The sequence below is a fragment of the Macrobrachium rosenbergii genome, chromosome 44 (assembly GCF_040412425.1).
Source record: "Macrobrachium rosenbergii isolate ZJJX-2024 chromosome 44, ASM4041242v1, whole genome shotgun sequence".
Taxonomy (NCBI): domain Eukaryota; kingdom Metazoa; phylum Arthropoda; class Malacostraca; order Decapoda; family Palaemonidae; genus Macrobrachium; species Macrobrachium rosenbergii.
The window spans coordinates 29461191-29483985 of record NC_089784.1 but is presented as its reverse complement, the minus strand read 5'-3'; the positions used below and the strand labels follow the sequence as shown (position 1 = coordinate 29483985).

General features: G+C 38.6%; 2 protein-coding genes across 8 annotated transcripts in view; both read left to right on the top strand.

Annotated features, from left to right (window-relative positions):
- The window catches only part of LOC136829474 (uncharacterized), a 32674-nt gene extending 27390 nt beyond the window's left edge, over window positions 1–5284 (top strand). For all 4 annotated transcript variants that reach the window (XM_067088190.1, XM_067088192.1, XM_067088191.1 and 1 more), the window contains 2 exons: window positions 1795–1974; window positions 2271–5284. In XM_067088190.1, the coding sequence (XP_066944291.1) occupies window positions 1795–1974; window positions 2271–2792 (702 nt within the window). In that variant the 3' untranslated portion in view covers window positions 2793–5284. The remainder of the gene's footprint in view (window positions 1–1794; window positions 1975–2270) is intronic.
- LOC136829475 (transcription factor IIIA-like) overlaps window positions 1–22795 on the top strand; it is a 72745-nt gene that overhangs the window by 28812 nt on the left and 21138 nt on the right. For all 4 annotated transcript variants that reach the window (XM_067088197.1, XM_067088194.1, XM_067088196.1 and 1 more), the window contains exons 2-5: window positions 8299–8988; window positions 10371–10483; window positions 13722–13889; window positions 15866–16032. In XM_067088197.1, the coding sequence (XP_066944298.1) occupies window positions 8371–8988; window positions 10371–10483; window positions 13722–13889; window positions 15866–16032 (1066 nt within the window). In that variant the 5' untranslated portion in view covers window positions 8299–8370. The remainder of the gene's footprint in view (window positions 1–8298; window positions 8989–10370; window positions 10484–13721; window positions 13890–15865; window positions 16033–22795) is intronic.

Genomic DNA, 22795 nt, shown 5'->3' with positions numbered 1-22795 from the left:
CTTACAGAATCCATTTACTACATGTATACTGTGTTATATTGATCTGTAATCATTGTAATATGTATAAAAAAAAAAAAAAGATCGGCCAGACATTTGTAATGTTAACGATCTGAGAATCAGCTGATTGAGCCAACTACCGAAAGAATTGGGAAAATAATTAAAATTTTGCACATAAAAGTTTATGATGCAGTAATTTATATTTCATCCAAAGAGAGAGAGAGAGAACTGGTATTTACAATTGAAGTCTCAGGACAGTAGCTGGGGATGAGACTTGACTTGACAGGCCGTGGAGGAGAGTATAACCTTGTGTTGCTTATATATGAAATTTGGATTATAAATATTTTTGCAGTGATTAGAGATGAAACATCAAGTGATAAAATATTCTCTTGTGTACTGTTATGTTTGATAATCATAGAGTCAACTAAACTTGTAATGAAGTACGTTTCAGTAAATCAGAGAAATAAAAAAATATGGCAACACATACCTACATTAAAAACAGTTACAAATGTGAGGACAGTTTTTTTTTATATATTTTGCAATGATAATAGATCAATATAACAGTATAAATGGATTCTGTAAGTGAAATAACATTTTATTGATATCTTGCTGTTTTTTTTAATTAAAGGATACAGTATATATACTGAGAGAGAGAGGGAGAGGTTGAACTGAGGTGTTTATGTACATTGGTAAGCTGTTTTGTGATTTTGCAGGATTTTAATTTAGTATTTTATTGATATTTTGCTGTTTATATTAATATCAGTATTTGAAAACTAGTAAATAATTTTTTATTATAAAAAATATATTTAGTCATGAAAATAAAATGAAATACATGAAAAAAGCCTCAAATGAGTAAATTTTCCATGATATATTTGAAGATTAGTTCCACAGAAAAACCTGCGGTTAACTGAAGGCATGATTGCTGATCCGCGATCTAGCAGGGACCCACTGTATGTACTGGTGTGCTGCCTCAACCATTTTTTCATCACTTTTTAATTTCTTTGTAATTGCCAGTTTTGTTTCCATTGAGACAGTTTGCTGCCCTCTACCACTGCCAGTATCTCCACTGTCCTTATGCTTGCCATTAGCCATATTAGAAAAAGGATGGGCTTGATATTTCACGATAAAATCACACAAATAAATTGGAGCACAATAGATGATGTCTTACCACTTGCGTAGGTTCGAGAGTCTGTGTTGGTGTACTGTATTGGCATCAGTTATGGTGCTGCACAGCATGGGTAGTGGCAAAAATTGTAACTAAGCAGAGGTGCACAATGCAAAATTTGAATTTACAGGAGGCAAAGGGAGTGCTTCGATCACAATTTTAATTTATGATCACGTTTGTTCGTATCTCTGAAAGTTTGTAAGTAGGGTAGCATCTGTACCTCATACTTGGTCATAACTTGCGGAAATTATCCAGATGCCCTCTTAGCAAGATGCAATCTCAGAAACATGTTGGTATTAGATATGTGCAAGTGTTCACTGGTTAATTTCCTTACTAAAACCAATTATAGTTTAAATTCCAAGCACTCAGCATGTAACTGGAAGCACCTTAGATGTATTTGCAAATTCCTTTTTGGGCTGAAACTTTTTCCATGTGTCCAATTATTGTAATATTTAAAACTGTAAAGTTTTTTGTTGAAGGTATTGAAAAAATTTTAAATAACTTGTTAAAGCTAGTAATTCTTAATTTTTTAAGGGTGTCTGTACATCACATCCACAGGAATGAAAATTAAATGCAACCTCCATGTTTGAGATAAAGCATTGTCCATAAGGGACTTTTTTTTGTATTTTTAGGCAATCACAAGACTTTTAAAACACCTAAAGAAGCCTCTGTGTGTGCGAAGTTTTGTATTAGACTTCTACCCTGATCTCTGGTCAACCATCCGAAGTTTGTTTTTCAACTGTAAGCTGTATGGATGTGCCTGGAAGTTTGGTCAGATTGTGTGGGCCAAAGTTCAAGATTATGGAAATCAGGTTTGTAACAAATAAAATTGAAATGCAATTACATTAATCAAGTTCTTATTTAGTGTTCTTTTTCTATTTAAGATTTTGTAAGCATGGTTGATGATCTAAGTGGCACCTTACTTCTGATATGTGATCCATCTTAGACACTGGTTTAAATCATATAAAATTAGTTTGTATATTGTTAGACCTTAAATTATTAGGAAAAAATTCTTGTCTGTTGTGCCATTGCTGTACTTAAGGTTGCTAAACATTCTTTGTGTATTTATTTTTTAATATAAGTTATGTTTTTATTTTCTCTTCTAAAGGAGGACATTTTAGAGTTGAATGATCATATACACAAGCTCCTGAAGTTGCCATTCTTGCCCACAAGAGAGATTCGTCTAGCATTCCAGCTTCTCAAGGAGGATTTTACGAGATATCCTTCATTTCGGTTGTTGATTGAATACATAGAAGTTTCATGGCTGAATAATTCTGTTTGGCGCATAGCCAACTGGAGTGTGTTTGGAAATCCATTTAGAACAAAATCAGATGTCGTCAGTTGGCATTACAGCATACCACTTACTCGCAATTACATTTCTATAAATGATTTAGTGTATGAGTTATACAAGATATCCTGCAGTTTATCCAGTGTTCAAAGACCCGTTCACCAAGGAAGTGTAAAACAATATTACAAAGGGAACGTGAAGACTGTGCAAGGGAAAATGTTCCTTTTGTGGGAGGAGGAGTCTGTGATGTCACATTTGGAGTTTTTAGCAAAATGTTGTCAGTCCACTGAGCCATCATTGGAGGTTATGTTCAGGAGATGGAATGAGAATAAAAATAGATGAGAAAAGTGTTAATTTTAGCTAGAATTTATTTTTTTATTTAAAGGATGATGCTTACTGCACTGAAATTTAGTCCAGTTTTAGTTTGTAATTCTTGGCAGTTGACCATAGTTACACTTATGTACTAAATTAGTGAAATTTTGAACTCTTTTAGGCTACATATTGTTAATAATCACATATGAATCTTAGAAGACAAGGAAGCAACCATTCTTAGGTGAACATAAATAATGGAGAAACATATTTATCAGTGAAATACAAGTCCAAAGGGAAACACTTAAATTAATACCAGCCTTGTCACTTTGTTCATAATTTGATGTTATGTTTGTGTTTTATTTATTTTTATAGAAACTAAATGTTGTAAGCGTACAGTTCTGCCTTTCTGAAAATTGTATCGAGGCAAAGTGATACAATTTGATGGTGAATTGTAAAGTGGTGTTTCTCCATGAAAATGGCTTTCCAGTCACATCAGCTTGAAAGGACTTGAAAGACAAAAGTCTCAGTGACCTTGTCCAAACTATATTGTGTGTTTCCACATGGAGTCATTTTTCTGTACAACTCTGAGTGGGAGCAGATGTGTCAAGCTGTGCTTCTAGGGTTAGCATCATATTATGTTCTGTGTGGTGTGACATTAATTGATTCATTCCTTTTATTTTAATTCCTACTTTCTGAAATGTTTTACACATTGTTGGTGAATATTTATATGTTTTTCTTACCTTCCACCTGGTAGCATCAATCATAGCCTAGTGGTTACTGTGAGTAGAGCACCTTGATTAGTAAGTAATTTTATCCTTTTTTCCCTTCTGGAGACTGCCTGGTCTCCTTTTGGGGCTGTAACTTTTTCAACACGTTCATAGGACTGCTTCAGGGTAATTGCAAATTTTTTCAGTATCCAAGTTTAGTAATTGTCGTTGTTTTGGTTTGAGCCGTTTTCTTGCAAGTTTTCCAGTAACTGGTTACAATACTTTCTTTGTTTATGATCTTGGCTTTTCTGTCTGTTTAGATATTTTCCCTTATTAGTGTTTTGAAATTCAGGTTTAATTAACTTTTCATGCTGTGAGCGTTGTCATTTATTGTACTGCATTAGTAACGTGTAACCATTCCCCATTGTCTGGGCTGTCTATTTTTGGGAAAATGTATTTGTTTTACACTATTCCACATGTTACTTCTGCAGTATCATATGAGAGGGCATGCAGTGCTCATAACTTTGGAAAAGGATCCTCATTAAAGTGCTGTTATGAAGAGGTCAGCTGTGTTCTCTGCATGTGTTCACTGTGTGTGTGTGTGTATGAATGTGTGTATGTGTGTGAAATGCTCTATTTTTCATTGGTTACTTTATACTAAAACCTCTGTAGATGTTGCCTTCAGTTTTTTGTTTTTTGACTCATGCCATCACTCGTGTAGTGAAGACTGTGCTCTTTTTGGATGAGACTTCCATGTCCAATGCCAAGTGATTAGTTAAGAAAGAACAATTCTTCACCTGATGTACATACCACTGTCTTCTCTCCTGATGAAGACTCACCTCCTTGGAAATCCCCTCCCCAAGCCTCATGTTGCCATCCCAGAAGGTATTTTTCTGTCTCCCTGCTTTCTCGTTTGGAAGATCACTTTTCCTGTAAACCCTTCTCCCATTGTGCCATTCAACAATTATAATCACAGTGAAAATCCACTCCCTCTCAAGATATCTGAAGGACTGTCATAAGGACTCTGTTTACTGAACATGTTAGCAGAGACTAGTACAGAGTTTTCTTGTCATGGTCTGAAGCTTTCTGTAGACTCAGACCATCAGTGGTCTCATGTACATGATTGCTTTTACTCCCTGAGGCACAGTCATGATCCCCTCTGCTGCAAGTTTGGACATCACAGTTGAAGGAGCTCTTCCATATTGTCTCCATGATGTTATGACACTAATAGTTTTATTGTATAACAAACATAATTTTTTGTCAACACTATGTTAGTGCAATGGAAGCCCCTTTCCATGTCGTAATGTATTACTTTAGTATGTATGTCTATAGAATTAAGAAAAACTTTAGTGAACTTGTCAGTTATGTATTAAAGTAATTCTTCAGTTTGGATATGGCGTTGAAAATAAACCATTGGAAACCACAGTGTAAATCATCATAAGAGTACTGGTTTGTCAAAATTTCTTGTAGATATATCATGGAAAAAGAAAGAAACGGGAAAATTTACCACTGAAGTGTGTTTGAATAGAAGTTTGTATTAAGGAAGTAATTCAGTTAAGGAATTGAGACTACTGTACTTTTTGTCATGAAATTTTATTTTCTTTTGGCAACCGTATTTACCTGCTTGTGAAAATAACACCCTTTAACATTTTGATATTTGTGGTTGGCATATTTCGATACCTTCTGTGCCTTGTGGTACAAGGACACATACCCATCCTCTACTAAATTTGCAAACCAGTGAGAATGCCTTGGAAAACAGGCTGCATACTACTGTATGTTAACCATTTTTAGTACAGTATATTATGTATCACCTAAGAACATTGTTTTAACTTATAGCCTTTATCCCTGAGTATGCTTGTCATATTTTGTTCTTTTTAATGCAAGAGTGCCAGTCCAAACTACCTAATTGTATTCTCTTTATTCAATGAATGTCATCACTGACACCAATGAGTCTGTTTCTTCCATATAATTTGTATGTTTCGTAACAAACCATTATCTTACATTACCAATTTTGTTTGTCCTGAAGAGATTCCTGAGAGTATTTCTCCAAATGGAAGGGGTAAGAATGGCAGTACAGTTGTTGGGAACTGCACCTGAGCTTATAGATCCATCTGTCCCCACCTGTTGATCCAGCTCATGTATTTGTTCATTTGCATCATTCTTTTGTATTTTAGGAGTTTTGGAGTATTCTAGAGGATTGTGTTTTTGTGCATCCAGGAAGTCTGACCCCTTTGACCCCAACTTGTTCCAGGAGGCTACCAGGGCAGCCTTCTTCCACTGGGATGCTTTGTCATCTTCCAAGTATGTGTGTCAGTCAGAGTCACCCTCTCTCCTCAGTCCTACTCCAGCCAGTGTAAGAAACCTTTCAGGCCTCAGCATCAGCAGTCTGCTGCCCACCAGTTATACTCCAAGTAGAGGGGATGCCCTTACACTCACCATTACGTCATCTGCCTCACATTCTTGCAGTTCTAAATCTCCCCTCTGTCCTGGTAGCCATGGGTGCTTTAAATAGAAGTCAGACAACCGAGGCTTTCATAATCTGTAAACTTGTACCTGACACACTTGCTACATTGGGGTCTGAAGCATTGACAGTTCCCTGCTATGGATTTCCCTTTACATCCTGTACCCCACAACCTTGGGGGTTGGGGATGATGACAGGAACCTCAGTGTTGGAGTTATGTGGAACTCCCTTTCTCAAGAGATACTTCTGTTCTTAGATGCACTGGGAGAAGGATGGCATGCACTTTTAGGGGACCTTATTGCTTTGGGAATGTTGACTGCACACAACTGGTATCTACAAGTCAGCTTATGTGAGATGCAGGTGACACTGCTAGCATTGCGAACGTTCCAAGGCAGGTTAATGGGTCACTCGATATTGATGACAGCAACACTACAGTACTGCCATATGTCAGCAAGCATTTGTGGGGGGACAGTCTCCCTCCCCATTTTGAGATGGCAGGGTAGATGATGCATTAGTACATGGACTGCTTTTCTGTTGAGTTGCCTGAAAGGAAGAATGTACTTACGATAAGCTCTGTCACAGGGACCAGATTATAGGTTCAGAATGGTGCCTACAAACTCTAAGGCAGCATTGGAAAAAGTTATTTAACACTGCTCGAATGTACTGGATGCTCAGACCTTCCCACCATTTGTTGTTATTTGCCAATTGATCAACTGAGGGCTGATCACTCGGGATCTCAAGGTGACTGTTGTAACTCCTTGTTGGCCTAAAACCTAGTGATACCCCTCATAGCCATTCTTAGCAGGTTGAGGTCTTCATTTGTCAAGATAAGCTCTTCTCAGTATCTGTATCAAGTGTTCCACCTTTAACTGCGCCCACGTTTGTTCTTGTAGCCTAGGGAAAAGTGAAGCTTCACCCAGGCAAGCAAGTGTGGGACATCCCATTCTCTCTCACTCTCCACCCCTCCCCCAACCTTATCTACTATGCACAAGCATCAACAATGGTAGCAGTTTGCAGTGAAAGGGGATTTCTATTGTAAGATTTTACTTAGGAAAAATGCAATTTACTTTACAGCAGAAATTGCAATACATTATTTCTTTTTAGGTGATTAAGACGAACAAACTATTTTGGTGTTGGACTCTGTTGTGCTTTAGGCTATCTCATGCATATTTTTTAGTTTTATATAAATATCTAGAGCATTTGATCTTGCTGACAGTAACCAGGTGACAGGTCTTTGGTTATGAACTGTACCACATCACTTAAAATGGCCTTGGTGCAAGAAAATTATTGATGCTGGGGTTTGTAATGAGCTGAAGGGGGCCAGTGAGAGCTAGTAAACTCCCCATTATAAGTGAGATAGTCAGAAAATGTGGAAATTAGAGAAAGTTGGGGAAGTGTTGGGCAGTCACAGTCTAACAGACATAATTACTTAGAATTATCTGCTTACGTTTAACAACCCCGGCAGCAATAGTTTGATGAAGTAAAAGGACAAATGTTCCAAGCTCATTAAAAAAGAGAAATGGAAACTACAACAATCAATGTCAGGAGACTCTTAGCCTTACATGTTAACTTGTATGTATAACACTTACAGCATCCACTTTACTTCATCAAGTAGGTGCTATTTTATAGTCAGAATTCTTAGTTTTTATCACAAGAGATAAGTAGGTAGATGGTAAGTACCCAGAATAATTTTTATTTTTTGGAGAGACTTAAGCCATCCCTCATTTTATCTTGAATTGTAACCTATTTTGTTCATTTTTATTTTTTTAGATAGCATTTTTATCTGTACAGGCGGTCCCCGGTTTACGACGGGGGTTCCGTTCTTGCGCCGCGTCGTAACCCGAAAATCGTCGTAAGCCGGAACATCGTCGAAAATCGTCAAAAATCATAAGAAAACCTTACTTTTAATGCTCTGGGTGCATTGAAAACAATGTAAACTGCATTATTATTGAGTTTTACATCAAAAAAACTTTCAAATTATGATTATTCTGCCATTTTGGGGCCATATTTCTTCCATCGGATCGGCGTACGACGCCGTCGTAACCCCGGAACATGCGTCGTAAGCCAGGAAATAATTTCTGATGAATATATTTGAAAAGCGTCGTAACCTCGAACGTCAGATGGCGGAACCGTCGTAAACCGGGGACTGCCTGTATATCATTAAAGATTGCAATGCTGTGCATTAGTATTTCTTATGAACAAGGTTCACCATCTCACAAATTTGCAGTTATGCTAGGGAGCTTGGAGCCAATTTCTTGTGTATACAGATAACTACTGCATGCATAAGGACATAATCACAAATTTTTGTAATTTTTTTATGTATTTCATTATCATTTTTGTTTGATAACAGTGGATTTTTCTTTTGCAGGTGCTAATGTGTAAAGTTATCCTGTAAAGGCTGTACTTATTGCTTTTTCAAGGAAATTTATCTCAGAGTAAAATGGACTTCAAAGATCATTTAGCACTCTATGAGTGCTTAAGCATGCAGCTTACTTCAGAATCAGAAATGAGCAATGATGAATCTTCCTTGCCAAAAGCAAGTGAGATTCTTGATGCTGAAACTGTCATTGCAAACACCTCAGTCAAGCATTATAATCAGAATGTGAATGTTAGGCATGATGTTGCAAGTAATTTTGGAACTAACAGGATGAAACTTAATCCTTTACGTGATGTTGAATTTGGAAAATTAAAGGAAAGTGTAGAGAGGAAGCCGTTGAAAGCTTATGAAAAGAAAAGCAAGCGCCTGTCTGTCGAAGGTGAACATCATTTAGAAGTGAAAGTTGAAGGTGATGTGCCTGCAGATGGAGAACTAGGAAATCTTGAAGCTAAAAATCGTTATTTATTGAGTAAAGTGAATGAAGAAACAGCCATGAACTATGAAGCAAGTGAAGATTGTAGTTCTGATGCTGAAACTGTGCAGGATGCATTGCTCACTGCAAAGAAAAGGAGTTCCTCTAGCTCCCCTAGAGCAGTGTATGCATGTTCCTTTGAAGGTTGTGGAAAAGAGTTCAACAGACCTTGGCGACTTGCTGAACATAAACACTTGCACACAGGAAAGGTAATTTTATTGATTAACATTAGTACTTATATATATTTAATATTCAGTGGTATCCTTTAGTATTTGTTAAATTTAACCATCAAAATGCTTGTATTGATGTACAAGTATTTGTGTACAAATGTTGTTGGATGTAATATGTACAGTATAGATTTATTTGATTAAGTAGAAGTCTGTCCCATTGTGCAAGTATAGTACTGTATATGCACTCATCCAGACGCAAGGTAATTTTTTAAAGAAATATATGTTAGAGCACTGCTAGGTAGAATCTGTGATTAGTTTTTAAAAAGGCTTTCAATACTTGAACTTATAATTTAATGTTTATTTATCACTGCCTTACTCTCTTAAATACCAGGGTTTTGACAAGTTTGTGGCACGTGACATTTGATTTTTCTTGACTGTCTTAAGCTTAGTGGTATTTTCCATTGATTTCTTTCTGTCAAGATTTGTGTTTCATTTTGAAGCTGCAGTTTTGACAGAATTCCAGATTTCTGACCTACCATGCTGATTAAAGCACCTGATAGCTGGTCAGTGTGGGTAATATTAAAAATCTACAAAGGTAGCTGTCTTTGGATCAAGTAATTGTGTCAGCCTCAGTTTCCTAATTACTCCAGATACATTTGGAGTATTACTAAAATTTTTCATGCAAAATTTCATAACAGCTACAGAACATAGTGTATTTGTAATATCTGATATTTTGAGAGGGGCATCCTCTAAAATATTTTTACTTGCCATAGATCATATGTACTGAGATACAGATTTTGTGCTCTGCAATTCATAATTTTATGGCTCTGAGTCTCTTTCTGGTGTTGGATTTTTGGACATGTTTTCTTATGAAATAAAAGTTTATTCATAGCAGAACTCTGCGCAGGATTGAGTGATTGAGAGCGTGCCCCACACAGGATTGTATGTCAGTGAGAGTTGTAGTGAAGTAGTTTTTCATAATTGTTGCCATACAAATCTCATGTATAAAAATGAACCATTCTTTCCATAAATGTATAAATGTTGCTGTTGGTAAATGTTTAAGAGATTATTTTTCATGTAGGCATGGAAGGACACAAAGAAACAAATAAAGAAGCCATTACTGCATCTAGTACAGTAATGTCCAAATCAAACAGTAGTGTATAGATGCTCCTTGGAGTGATTGCATTGCATCACCTAGCCCATTACATTGAATAAGTGACTTAATTTATGGAATAAACAAATAGTAACTTAATTAAAACTAATTTCAACCACACTGGCATTGTTGCATTCCTCATCTCTTAAAACAAATCCAATTTGAGGTATTTGTCTTGTCACTGAATTGGTTTTATTTTCTGCTGCATTGAAGAGGCAGATAATTTTTTGCACTGAAGATATTTTTTTTTCTTTTCTTGTTTACACAGAGACCTTTTAAGTGCCCTGAAGAAGGATGTGGTCGTAGTTATGTGCGTAAACAGCATCTTCAGCGCCACACAGCAACATCCCACCAGAAAACCATGCCTCAAGAGTATATTAAGTAAGGATAAGATTTTTACTGCAGATCATTAGAACTTTATTCTTTGCAACCAGAAGTTGCCAATGTATTATATTTGCAAAAATTAGCATAAGAGAATTTTAGAAGGAATGAGTTGTGAAAATTTTCCTAGCCAAACCCGTCCAAAAATGCTTCAATTATGCGATCCACCCACCTGTTCATGTTATTCTTCTTTCACTGTACAATCCAGCTTACAATGACAAAAACCACAGAACAGACTTACAAACCAAAATTACCGACCTAACAAACCAAAATTACCGACCTAACCTTCAGAGAGCTCTCTCTACCGTAGTACAATCTGTTCAACTCTGCCGCCCCGTTTGTTTACATTTTGCTCCCCCCCGCCATTTCCGTCCTATGATGTCACAACAAGAACAGATACTTTTTAAACATAAAGAATGCTTTGCTATAAAAACATCTTACAAAATTAAACGTGCTTTTTATACATTTTGTAACGCCCATACCATTTCACTAACGCAGAAAATAAAAATAAAATAATGACTAACTTATAAAGCTAACATATAATCAAGTTGTTCCTACACAAATACAAACCCTGGTCTTTACATGTGGAAATAACTTCAGAGTAGCTGGAAAGTGGCCATTCAATTCTAACAAGGTTGTTAGTTAACTACCGGCAGTAGGGTGGGGAGTCCCACCTTTCTGTTTGTCAATATCCACTTACCTTCTGGCTGCCATACGAGCTGTCCCTGTTCATTCAGGAGGGGAGGAATCCCCCTCAGAGCGAAGGAAGACAGCCTTACCTAACCTGACTCTTTCAGGTTTGGGGGGATCCAGAGGATGTTAGGGGAACTTAGGGAGCTGTGGCCCTCCCTAGGTCTCTCCTGGGGAGCCTTCAGTAAGTGGGTTGATCTCTCACCTCAGTGCCTCCGTGACAACTCCTGTGACTGCTGCTTCTGTAACTGGGACCACAGCCACAGCTGTGGCCCCCACGGTCATGAATATCGCCATGATCCCGTCAACCTTCATGCTGAATGGGACTACGACCACAGCTGTCACCCCAACAGTCATGCTTAATGCCGTGATCCCGTCGAACTCCATGCTCCCTCTGACATCCTCCTTCTCAGGGGGATGTCCTCCTTCAAGCCTTAGTGGAGAAGTATGAACGCAAGAGCAAGAACAGGAAGAAGAGACCTCGTTGATCGTCTTCGTTGTTGTCTTCATTCTGTGCCAACAACTCCTCCCCTTCTCCAAAGGTCCCGTTATGTGGACAGACTGGAGGAAGAAGAAGACTGTTTCTCCCTACCATAAGAAGGCCCATAGGCCTTGGCATGGTCAGCCTTCTACGGAAGAGGCACTGGGATCTCTTGATTACTCTCCCATGTCTACGGACATGGGAACCGTGGCATGGGGCTCTCCAGAACCCCATGACACGGGAGCAACAGGTGCACGGGCCTCCACGGACACCTGTGTCACCAATGCTGGTCCCTGGAAGTCACCTTCCAGGGCAGGTAAAGAACCTTCCTCCACTGCACAGGGCTCCACATACCACCTTGTAGTGGCAGCAACTGTTGCAAGGGCTCCACGGACCCCTGTGCCATGGGTACTATTATGTGGGTCTCCACGGACACCCACATCACCGAAGGCACATGGTTTCTGATACCAGTTCCAGGAAGCCGTCTTCACGGACTGGTAAAAGTTCTTCTACCACTGCACGGGATTCCCACGGACTTCCGTGACACCGGTGAGTGCGCACGGCCCAGCGAGAGAGAATGAGCCCACAGCTTGCAGGTGATGCCTTGCCTCCTGCACGTTCTTGCATGGGAACAGTGCCAGGGTCCCGAAAAGGTGAAGCTGGCCCGCGGGTCTGCTCACCTGGGGATGCTATGAGAAGGTCCCCCATCCAGTCTTCTTTTGTTGTAGAGGCTACGGCCTCGAAGAAGATTGTAGCACATTTTCAGGGTAGCCCCTTTCATGTCCGTGTGAACAGGACTGCTCTCCCAGGGACAGCCCCTATGTATGCTTGCTTGAGTGGGTCTGCTCTCCCCGGGACAGCCCGTGCACATTCACATGAACGGGTCTGTCCACACTCCCCAGGACAGCTCCTTGCACGTTAGCGTGAATGGGTTGGCTCTCCCAGACCCTTGCAGGACCAAGGTTTCTGATTGGGATGCATCTTCTCAACTCAGTCCTACCATGAGAGCTACGCCCCTGGTTTGGTCCTAGGATCGGAACTGTCGTATGTTTGAGTGGTGGAGAGGGGATCAGGGTGTTCTGTTGAGGGTCTTTCTCCTGCCGAGAGAGTAGCCCGGGAAGACAGTGACCTGGGAGGGCTCGAGGGTCCTTTTCCTCAGGACATGGACATCCCCAAACTACAGAAGACCTATGTTGAGAATGTGAAACTGATTCGTCAGTAAAAGAATCTCAGGGAAGAAACCATGGCCACTCTCGTGGGTCTTCCTTCTGCCCTCGAAGCTTTCTGGGGACTGCACAAAGAACCCAAAGCTTTGTTGGGCCTACCGTGGTCTCATCTTACTAAAGGGGTTCTAGACCAAGTGAATGCATTGCCAGAGAGAAGTGTGGGATTCCCCATCCTACTGCCGGTAGTTAACTACCTAACAACCTTGTTAGAATTTAATGACCGGTTCCCAGCCGCGCTGAAGGTACTTGCACATGTAAAGACTGAGGGTTTGTATGTTAGGAAAAATACAAATTACAGTACTTTAAAATTTGTCATTTTTTGTTGCCCCATTCAGTTTGTTTTCTAGTATCTTCATTTATTGATTCAAGCTGTTTGTATTGGAAGGAAATTTAGTATTTACTTTTTCCATCGGCTTTATGTTTTTTACATACAGGTATGTGATTCTTACAAACCCGGCATCTGGTGGTTGTACAATTTGCTCTTTGTAAGTTTTAGCTGTACTGTACTAATACAAAAAAGACAATAACTGAGCAATAGAAGCAGTGTTTTGAAAACCCACTTAGTGAAGGTAATGAATGTGAACTAGATGATGTTATAATGACAGACAGTCCATTGGGAAATGGGACATCTAAAAGTGGTCAGGAGAGCCTTTGGCAAGTAGGAAAGTGGTAAAGCTCAGGTTTGCCAAGTCATTTGCCGGAAGTAATGTATTTTAAAATGATGGTCTTGCATCTTGGAAACCAAAATGATTTCTTAAATTTTCCATCTTTTTCAAAATGATTTCTTAAGTTCTCCATCTTTTGTAAATTATTTCTTAAATTTTCTATCTTTTTCTTACAGGTGTGAGGAATGCAACAAGTTGATGAAGAATAAATACAACATGGCCAAACACTATTATCGTGCTCACGTGAGGCAGAGTTTCACTTGTAAAGAATGTGGGCAAAGTTTTAGAAAGCAGAAGTTCTTGAGAAGCCACTCATTCACTCATACAGGCATTGAACCTTACATGTAGGTTGAAACCTTTGTTGTAGAACTTTTAGGTAGTGTTCAGCATTACAATCTGAAAGAGGACAAGAAATATCAGAAAATGAGGAAAATGGCACTATTGCAGTACCTAAAAACTTTCAATAAAACTGGAAAACTTAAGGAATGGTAATCCCATAGGAAAGATAAGAAAAGAAAATGAAGTACAGTAAGTGAAAAAATGGAAAAAGAAAAATTTCTTTGAATAATATATTCTGAAAAGAGTACTAGACTTGAGCACCATTCTTTTTTTGTATCCATACAAAAAAAAAAACAGACATAACTCAGTACACATGGCTCAACTAATTGCTGATTACTAGTGATGGTTGAGATTTTGATCATCCATGTCTTGCATACTATTAACATTTTGCCTGTGTTGTACAGCACATCAAGGAGTCCATCTATAGTTAAGTGTAGTATTTTGATTCTGTTGTTTTGTTAAAACCCTTGTCCACCTTGACTAAATCAATTGCTCTAATGTTATGGATGAGAAAGCATGCCATCAGACCTTACTCTCAATCAAAGTTCAACTGAATTGATGTTGGTTCTTAAGCAATATCTAGAACGGACAAATGAAAACTAAAAAAGGAAAAAATTAGACAAGCTTGACTTTCAAGTGAGAATACAGATAACATGACCTGAAAAAAATCTTGCAGTCAGGGGCCACAGGGATGATACAAACATTCTTGAGCATTGCTTTGCTTTGCACTGCTTAAGGCACACTGCAAACACTGTACTGTAGTCTGTTTTTTGGAGCAAACAGTAAATATTCTCACATGATATAACTGAAACTAATCATGTTTGATATAAGCTCATGCTGCTGTCCACCCACTAGAGGGTACAATTCAGATGCATTTGCCTCGCAGAAGCACGACAGAAGCCCTTGTGATTTTGGATGCAGATGTTAACCGTCTCCCAAAGCATAACTATAACTTCCTGAAGAGGCTGTAGTAATGAGGAGATTTTATATATCTGTTCACCAACAAAGAATTGTGATGGGATTGTGTAACTTTATTGAACATATTGTAAATTTGACTGATCGAGTAGTTGTAATACCTTTTATGTGGCATTAATAGACATGTCAGTTACTATACTTAAGGTTATTAGAAGACTTTGTTTTATAGTTAACCGTGATTTTATATGATTTCATTTGGAACAAAATTAAGTATGATTTAACAACCAATTTCTTGATTAGACATGACAGGTATTGAAAAATAAACAGTTTAGGGTGTGTGGTGGTTTTAGCTTTATGGGTGTATTTGTCTGTTAGTAAGCTAAGCCATTGAAATTCATGATACTGATATATTATTTGATAGTGTACTGTAGTATTACAGGCATTTAAAACATGTAACTAAAATACTTCTGTTCTAAACATGGTATTTGTTCTTCCCAGGAATTTCAGCTGGAAATTTTGTGGTATCTCTTTTGTGTTAAATTCATTAACTCCCTGATACAGTAAATACTCTGGAATAGGATGAAAAGAATATCAGTTCATTTTGTTTTGAATTAGATTCATCCTTATATTTAACATATCTAAAGACCCAGTATGATTGTTTTCTATCAGGTTTCATGGCCAGTGTGTTGGCCTATTGAAACTTTCTTTGTGAAACAGCTGCTAATTTGCTTTCATTTGAAGATAAAACCCTTGATTAAACTGAATTTTGCCATTCTATTTACAGCTCAGCTACAAAGCTACAAAATTGTTTCAGCACTGTAATTGATGGACATCGATTTTTGTATTGAAACAAAGGTTCATTCTGCTACAGAAAAATCCCATTTGTAATTTTAGTTTAGTCTTATATTGCAGTACTTATTACATAAGTCATTCACTTATGGTTTTCAGTTTGATGAGTGGACTACAGTACTTAGGTTTATATTTTTACTTCAGTACATGAAGAAACATTGTTGATGATTGCCTTACCTGATAAATTATTATTTCATCTTACTCCATTAAATTTTAGGTGTGATTACCCAGGCTGTGGAGAACGATTCATGTTGCCAAGCAGATTGAGGCGCCATGCTTTAGTACATGTTCAGAAATGTTACACATGTCCTAATGAATCTTGTGGCAAGACTTTTGATTTCCATCATGATCTGCGAAAGCATCTTGCCACCAACCATCCCAAAGGTATTGCCAAAATACTGCAGTTTGTTTTTTGGTTGAGGAGGGGCCTAGTTTTTTTTCCTTAATCTTTCCCATATATATGTCAAAATGTTTTTGACAAAAGTAAGTTGGCCTCTTAATTAGAGATAAAGCTCTGTTAATTAAGGTACTTACAGTGGGTAATAACATATTTAATTGGAATGAATCTTATCTACTGTTAAAGTTAGCTTAGATCTTCGTGCCATGAGGTGCAGTCGGCATACAAAATAAAAAAAATAACGCCTGGTTAACCTACTAGGACTCTCTCTGTGATCACCTGTTTCCCACCATGTGGCACTGGAATGATTATATTCCTGTCAGAATTCTTCATGCTGTGTCCATATGCAGGTGGTGTGAATTGAGCGTTCGTAATAATTTTGAGATTTCTGGTTGATTTTCTCCTGTTTGGTATTGTGGTTGTTTTCTGTTCATGCTTTATGTCATCTACAATAAGCAGAGATGAAAGCATTAGGCTGTATGGGAAAGTTTGAGGAAACCAAATGTTTCGGTTATGCATGATGACCGTGTAGTTAGCCCAGCTGTTGAGGCACGAGTGTGGTTTTTTTGATGTGAGGGTAATAAGGAGTGATCTGCTGAGAGGATGAAAAGTTTGTGAGGTATCAGGAGATGCTAGAGGCCGATAGATTACGTATTCAATTCGTTAGAGCTCACCATAAGCCTACTCAGTCTTTTCCTTTTGTCTTCCAGTGTTGCTTCTCCTCCTCCTCCATTAGCCTACCTGGTAGCCTAGGTTAATTCCACTCTCACTCTTTCTGCTCCACCTTCTTTTGCTCCCTGTGTGGTTCAGGAGAAAAATTATAGGTAATTAAGAAAGATTCTTTTATTATGGTTAGAAATGTAGAAATTTGACTGTATATATTAGGGCAAAGGTCCCCCCCTACTGATCAACCTTTTTCGGTTTCCACTGCGAGAGAAAAGGTGTCGGAGTCTTGGTGTCTGTCAGTGCCCCGCCCTCTGGACTGCCCTGGGTCCATTGGTCTTCTCTGCCGACAGGGAACCATGGCATGTCTCAGGATCAAGTTCTGTGCCCTTTGCCACCTCTCTCAGCCATCTCTCCTGTTTGGGTTCGGCAAGTTCTCCGGATCAGTTGTTTGGTGGTTTGGAGATCATGTTCACCGGCTCACATGTCGTCCATTTTGGGAAGAGTGATAGTGATGTTTGTGAACTGGTAGAGTTATTTAGGGATATGGACATATTACATTTGCCTCAGTATTCTGAGCCATGCATAACTTCTATTATCGTTTGTTCACCTGGTATCGTCCTCCAAGTGGACGATAGCCCTCCCCCGTCTTACTCAGTTTTCCCCTCTATTGCCTCATATTCATCACCTTGTGACAATTATTCCTTTTCGTAATAGCAGCTCTTCCTCTTCTGCCGCTTACTTATCTAGGGTGAGTTAGCCTGGTGGTAGAACAGCTCTTACTTCTTAGCAATTACCACTTTAAGTGTTGTGCAGATGGCTCCGACTGTCCTCAAGGTTACGTTGTGACGTCGTGCAAGAACCCTCTACCTTCCCCACCCAGCTGTCTGGTACTTACTACCGGCATTCCGTGATGTCACTGCTGATGTTCCGTGGTATGTTGCCTTTGCTGGTGAACTTTCGCCTGATTTTTTTATTCTCCTTTAGTATTTAAGTGCTACATAGCTCGCTTGTTCCGTTTTCACTTCCTTTTACTAAAGATGAATCTGTTGACTGGCGCTTTTTAGTTTACTTCTACCTCGGCCCCTGTTAAACTAGTAAGAAGTTAAAACTGATTATGGTAAGGTGTGTTATCATGGAAGTAGAGCCTTTGGAAGATGGATGAACAGTCAAATAGAAAGCTAAGAAACTGTTTACAGTAGTGTTAAATAGCGCTGCACTTAACACGAACGCTGTGCTGTACTCGCAACTGTGTTTGTAGAGTGAGCTCTTAGGAACCAACCAACCTAGGCAATGTGCTAACATGTTGCTGGCTTAATCTAAACATCAGAGGTGACCTCGGAAGTGTATCATTTAATGCTGGTTCTCGGATGCTTCTGCATCTATTTCCAGTTTTTGAAGCTGCTTAGAGTCGATATAGTTTTTCACCTTTCTCTGTTCGACTTGCAAGTTCAAGTTCTTGGACCAAGGAATCAAGGACTCCTCTAATTGGTAAGGTACGAGTACTTCGGCTTAATTGTGAGGTGGAAGTACCTTTGAATTTAGTATTTCATTCGTAGCACTACGGCTCGATAACAGCAGGAGAAATACATATACAGTAGGTCCTCAGTTTACGTCCAAGATCTGTTCCTACATCCAAGACGTAGCTTGATTTTGTCCCTAAGTTGGAACTTAAGCATACGTAAGGAAGTGAATCAGTAAAAATAAAAAATAAATAAAGAAAACAATTCCTGAGCACGTACATACAGTACAAGGGTAAATATTATCCTTACATATACTCCTGTGATAAGTTACGGTACTGTACAGTAAATAAAAAAAGATAATTGCCCACCTTTACTCCTGTGGTTGGCTTGCATACTGGTCATAGCAAAGGGAGGGGTGTGAGAGAGAGAACCGAGGTGTTTACATCGAAATCTAAGCACAATATAAGTGGATTCTCTAAGTGAAATAACATTTTACTGATATTTTGCTGTGTTTTTTCAGTAAAGGATATGTATACTGAGAGAGAGAGAGAGAGAGAGAATTGAGGTGTTTACATCAAAGTCTAAGCACAGTAACTAGCTGGGGAAAAGACTTGACAGGTGTGGTTAAACTGTAGCTGGGTAGTAGAGCTTGAATGTTGGTTTTGTGTTGCCTAAGTATGAAATTTGGATTTTAAATATTTATGGTGATTGGAGATGAAACAGCAGTGATAAAATATTCTCTTGTGCACTTTTATAATGTGTGATAATCATAGTCAACTAAACTTTTAATGAAATACTACAGTATAGTATATCAGAAAAAGCAAAAAATATGGTAACATACCTATGTATGCACGCACTCGCTCGATCTCGTAATGAAATTCCTGGATTTGTTGATTTGTGTTTTTATGTTTATGGTACAGTAATTGATATTTCATTAAAGGATATGTACAGTACAGTACTGATATACAGTAGAGAGAGACAACTGAGATTCTGTTGTCGGAGAACTTGCTACTGGTGGTTTTGTGTTGCCTACGTATGAAATTCGGATTTTAAATATTTTTACGGTGACAATGTAGATCAATATAATAATACAGTATAAGTGGATTCTGTAAGTGAAATAACATTTTATTGATGTTTTGCTGTGTTTTGTCATTAAAGAATATGTATACTAAGAGAGAGAGAATGACGGAAAAAGAATTTTTGAATAAATTTATGGGAGATGGTGAGGACGTAACCACAAAACGAAGTAGGTCGAGTATGATGTAACCCAAGAACTTACTGTGAGTATATATATTTTGTAAATGTATATATATATGTTTATGCACACATATGTAGATATGTATGTATGTGTATGTACATATGTAGATATGTACAAGAGATAATGATGATAATAGTTATAAATATTAGTCTTGAAGAGGCAGAATTTCTTGATGATGTATCATAGTTATAACCTCTCCTTGATAGACCTACTTCCAAGGCTAGTGGGAAGAATGTCTTATTCATTTTACAACTCAGTTCTAAAGTAACGGAAACAGATGTGGACAAATCATATAAACTAGGCCTGCTCAACCATGATGGTTTTCAGGGAAGGATACTTTGTACCTTTTATATTTTTACCTCTACCAACTTCCTGATATCCTTCTCTCCACATTCTTCACACAGAGAAGTTCAAGAGTTGGGTGGGGTGGATTGGACAGTTGTTATGCAACGAGGCCATCAATGCGTGGGCTTTTCCAGTCTCAGCAAGATTATTCATATTGCTCCCTTTTCGATAAGTCATTCAGTTTGGTCCTGGCAGCCTTTTGGAAGGGCAAATGATGTTTTCTGTCGACATATAGGACACGTAGTTTCACATCCCAGTACACCTTCTGTCAAAGAAAAATATTCTTTTGTGTGTGTTGGAGTTTTTAGCAGGACGGATTCATCTGCTTGGTATCAGAATAGTTCTGTTTTGGGCGATTGGTTTGTTCTCACCAATTTGTTTCTGATGACCTTGAGGGTGAAGAATTATGTTTTATGTTTAACCTCAGAGCTGGGCATTTTGTTCAACATTGACTAATCTTTGTTTTTCCGATCCAGTCATTTGTTTATCTGGGGTTGAAGATTAGCTCTCTTTATGGGGATTTTTCCAACAGAGGGATAGATAGACAGGTTTCTACCACTTTTGAGAAGCTTAATGGGTTGGCCTGCAGACCTCAAGAACATTTTCACTGTCCTCAGATGTCTTGGAGGCAGATGGGGTGCCCATTCTGAGAAATGTTGGATGTCAGGGAGTTTGAAGGTAAACAACCTACAGCTTTTGGCAGTTTGGAGTGGTTTTACTAAAGCAGAACATATAATTAGAGACAATACGATCGCAGTCTCTCCTGACAATTCAGCCTTTTGTTTCTTACCTAAGATGACCAGAATTCACAGATCAAGAGATTTGTTCAGGCTGGCAAAGAAATGACCTCCTTTGGACAGAGCCCAGCAATATCATTTCTTTATATCTTGTTTTGTCCTAGGGAAATACATTTTTATTGAAGACCAACTCAGCAGAAAAGGACAAGGTCTTCTCTCAGATAGTCTCCCCTTTCTCAGGTTTGCCAGAAGTTTTGGAACCTTTTGGGAGACCCAGACACTACTCTGTTCTTGACTACCCAAAACACTAACTACTCTTCCAGTTTACTGCCCTCCATGCCAGGATCTTCAGGCATGGGCAGTTGACGCCTTCCCTCAGAATGATCAAATCTAGACCATTATGCTGTTCCCCTGTTTGCTGTTTTGAGGAAATACTCAACAAGTTATGACCTTTGCAGAACAAAAGGATGATTTTGGTTGCTCATTGGTGGCCACAAAGGGAGTGGTTCCCTAACTTACTTTCCTGGTGGTAGATATTCCTCATCTTCTTCCATTCAGGATAGACCTTTTCAGACAGTCTTATTTTAGAAGATTCCGTCAAACCTCCACATGCTTCATCTGACCGCATGGGGATTGGCATTGTCTGTTACGAGTTAAGGGCATTTCTAGTGATCCTTAAGTCTAGAAGGCCCTCCACTGTTCGACTTGTGTATCAATAACAGTTGTCAGTTTATTGATCTTGGTGCTTGTCCAGAGTGATATCCAGCACCCATTCACTAGATAGCCTGATTTAAGTTATGCCAGCATCTCAGGTATGCAAAGCAGTTTTCTGTCACAGTGACCAAAGGATACCACGTTACATTACTTTCAGTTCTGCATCATGCTGACTGGGATATCGTTCACGATTTAAAGTTTGAAGAGGTTTTCTGTCTTTTGTGCTGGAAATTTCAATCTTCCTTTCATAGTTTACGATGAAATTAAGACGTAGTCCTCCAGGTTTTAACAACTTTGGTTTGAGCCTTTTGATAAGGCATCACTTAAGAACTTTGAAGACTCCTTTCTTTTAGCTCTTGCTGCAGCGAAGTGTGCTAACGAGCTTCAAGCCCTTTCTTGTATGTGGGTTATGTTCTTGTGGCAACCTCTCTCTTTTTCTTTGATTGCTTAGAGAAAAGATATAGAAGTGAAAGCCTTTCTCAGATTTGCGACAGTGCCTAATTTAACTGCTTTGGTAGGCAATGCTGAAGTGGCTGTTGCACATCCAGTTAGAACTCTTAAGGATTTATATTAGTGAGCTTCAATCCCTCTCTTGTATGTGGGCTTTGTTCTAGTTGCAACCTCTCTCTTTTCTTTCACTGATAGAGAAAAGATTAGAAGTGGAAGCCCTTCCCAAATATGTGACAGTGCTTAATTTAATTGCTTTAGTAGGCAAGGAAGAAGTAGCTGTCTTATGTCCAGTTAGAATTCTTAAGTGTTTACCTGGACAGGCTTAAACCTTTAAGAGGAGGAGTGGTGTTAGGAGACCAAACACTCTTTTGTCCAAGAATTTTTAAGTAAATGCACACAGAGTTGATTCCTGAGCTTTTACTATTTTTGTAAAAAAAAAATCCTCATGGCTTCCATACTGTAAACACATCTTTATTTCCTTTAAAACCTCTCTCTAGAGAAGGTTGTCATACAGCTCAGGGAAGATGTAACTGTTGTTGACTCATATTATTTGAGAGATGTTCAAATTTAGCGTGAGGTGTAAAGCCCTTAGTCCTGTCGTTGCAGTGGGCATGCTTTCTTCTGAACCAAATATGATAGTAACCTTGCTTTCTGTAGTATCATTAGTTGTTAGGAAATCCCGTTATTGAATTTTGGTAGCATGAAGGTACACATTGGTGTATGGGAGCGCACCTTCGTATATGAAGGTGGTACATAGTTGTCTTTAGTTTTGGACTGTTGGTTATGGGCTTTCGATTCAGGCACAGGAGTCACTAGTACTCTACGAGGATAGTCTTTTTTCCCTGTGAGGGTCCTGTGACAAGTCTCACTACGATGGCCTTATACCATGTTGTGTTTCCAATGTCTGGCGACAGTACTTGCCAGCAAGGATCACACAACAGGCAGGAATGTTGAGAAGCTTTTTTTCCCTCATTAGTCCACCATCCTCATCGAATGTGGTAGTCAGCTAATTTTAACAGTAGGTAATATTCATTCCAAATAATGATAGTTATCATGATAAAATTAATTGTTTGGATACTTACCTACTGTTAAAGTGGGAACCCACACAGCCTTCCCACAT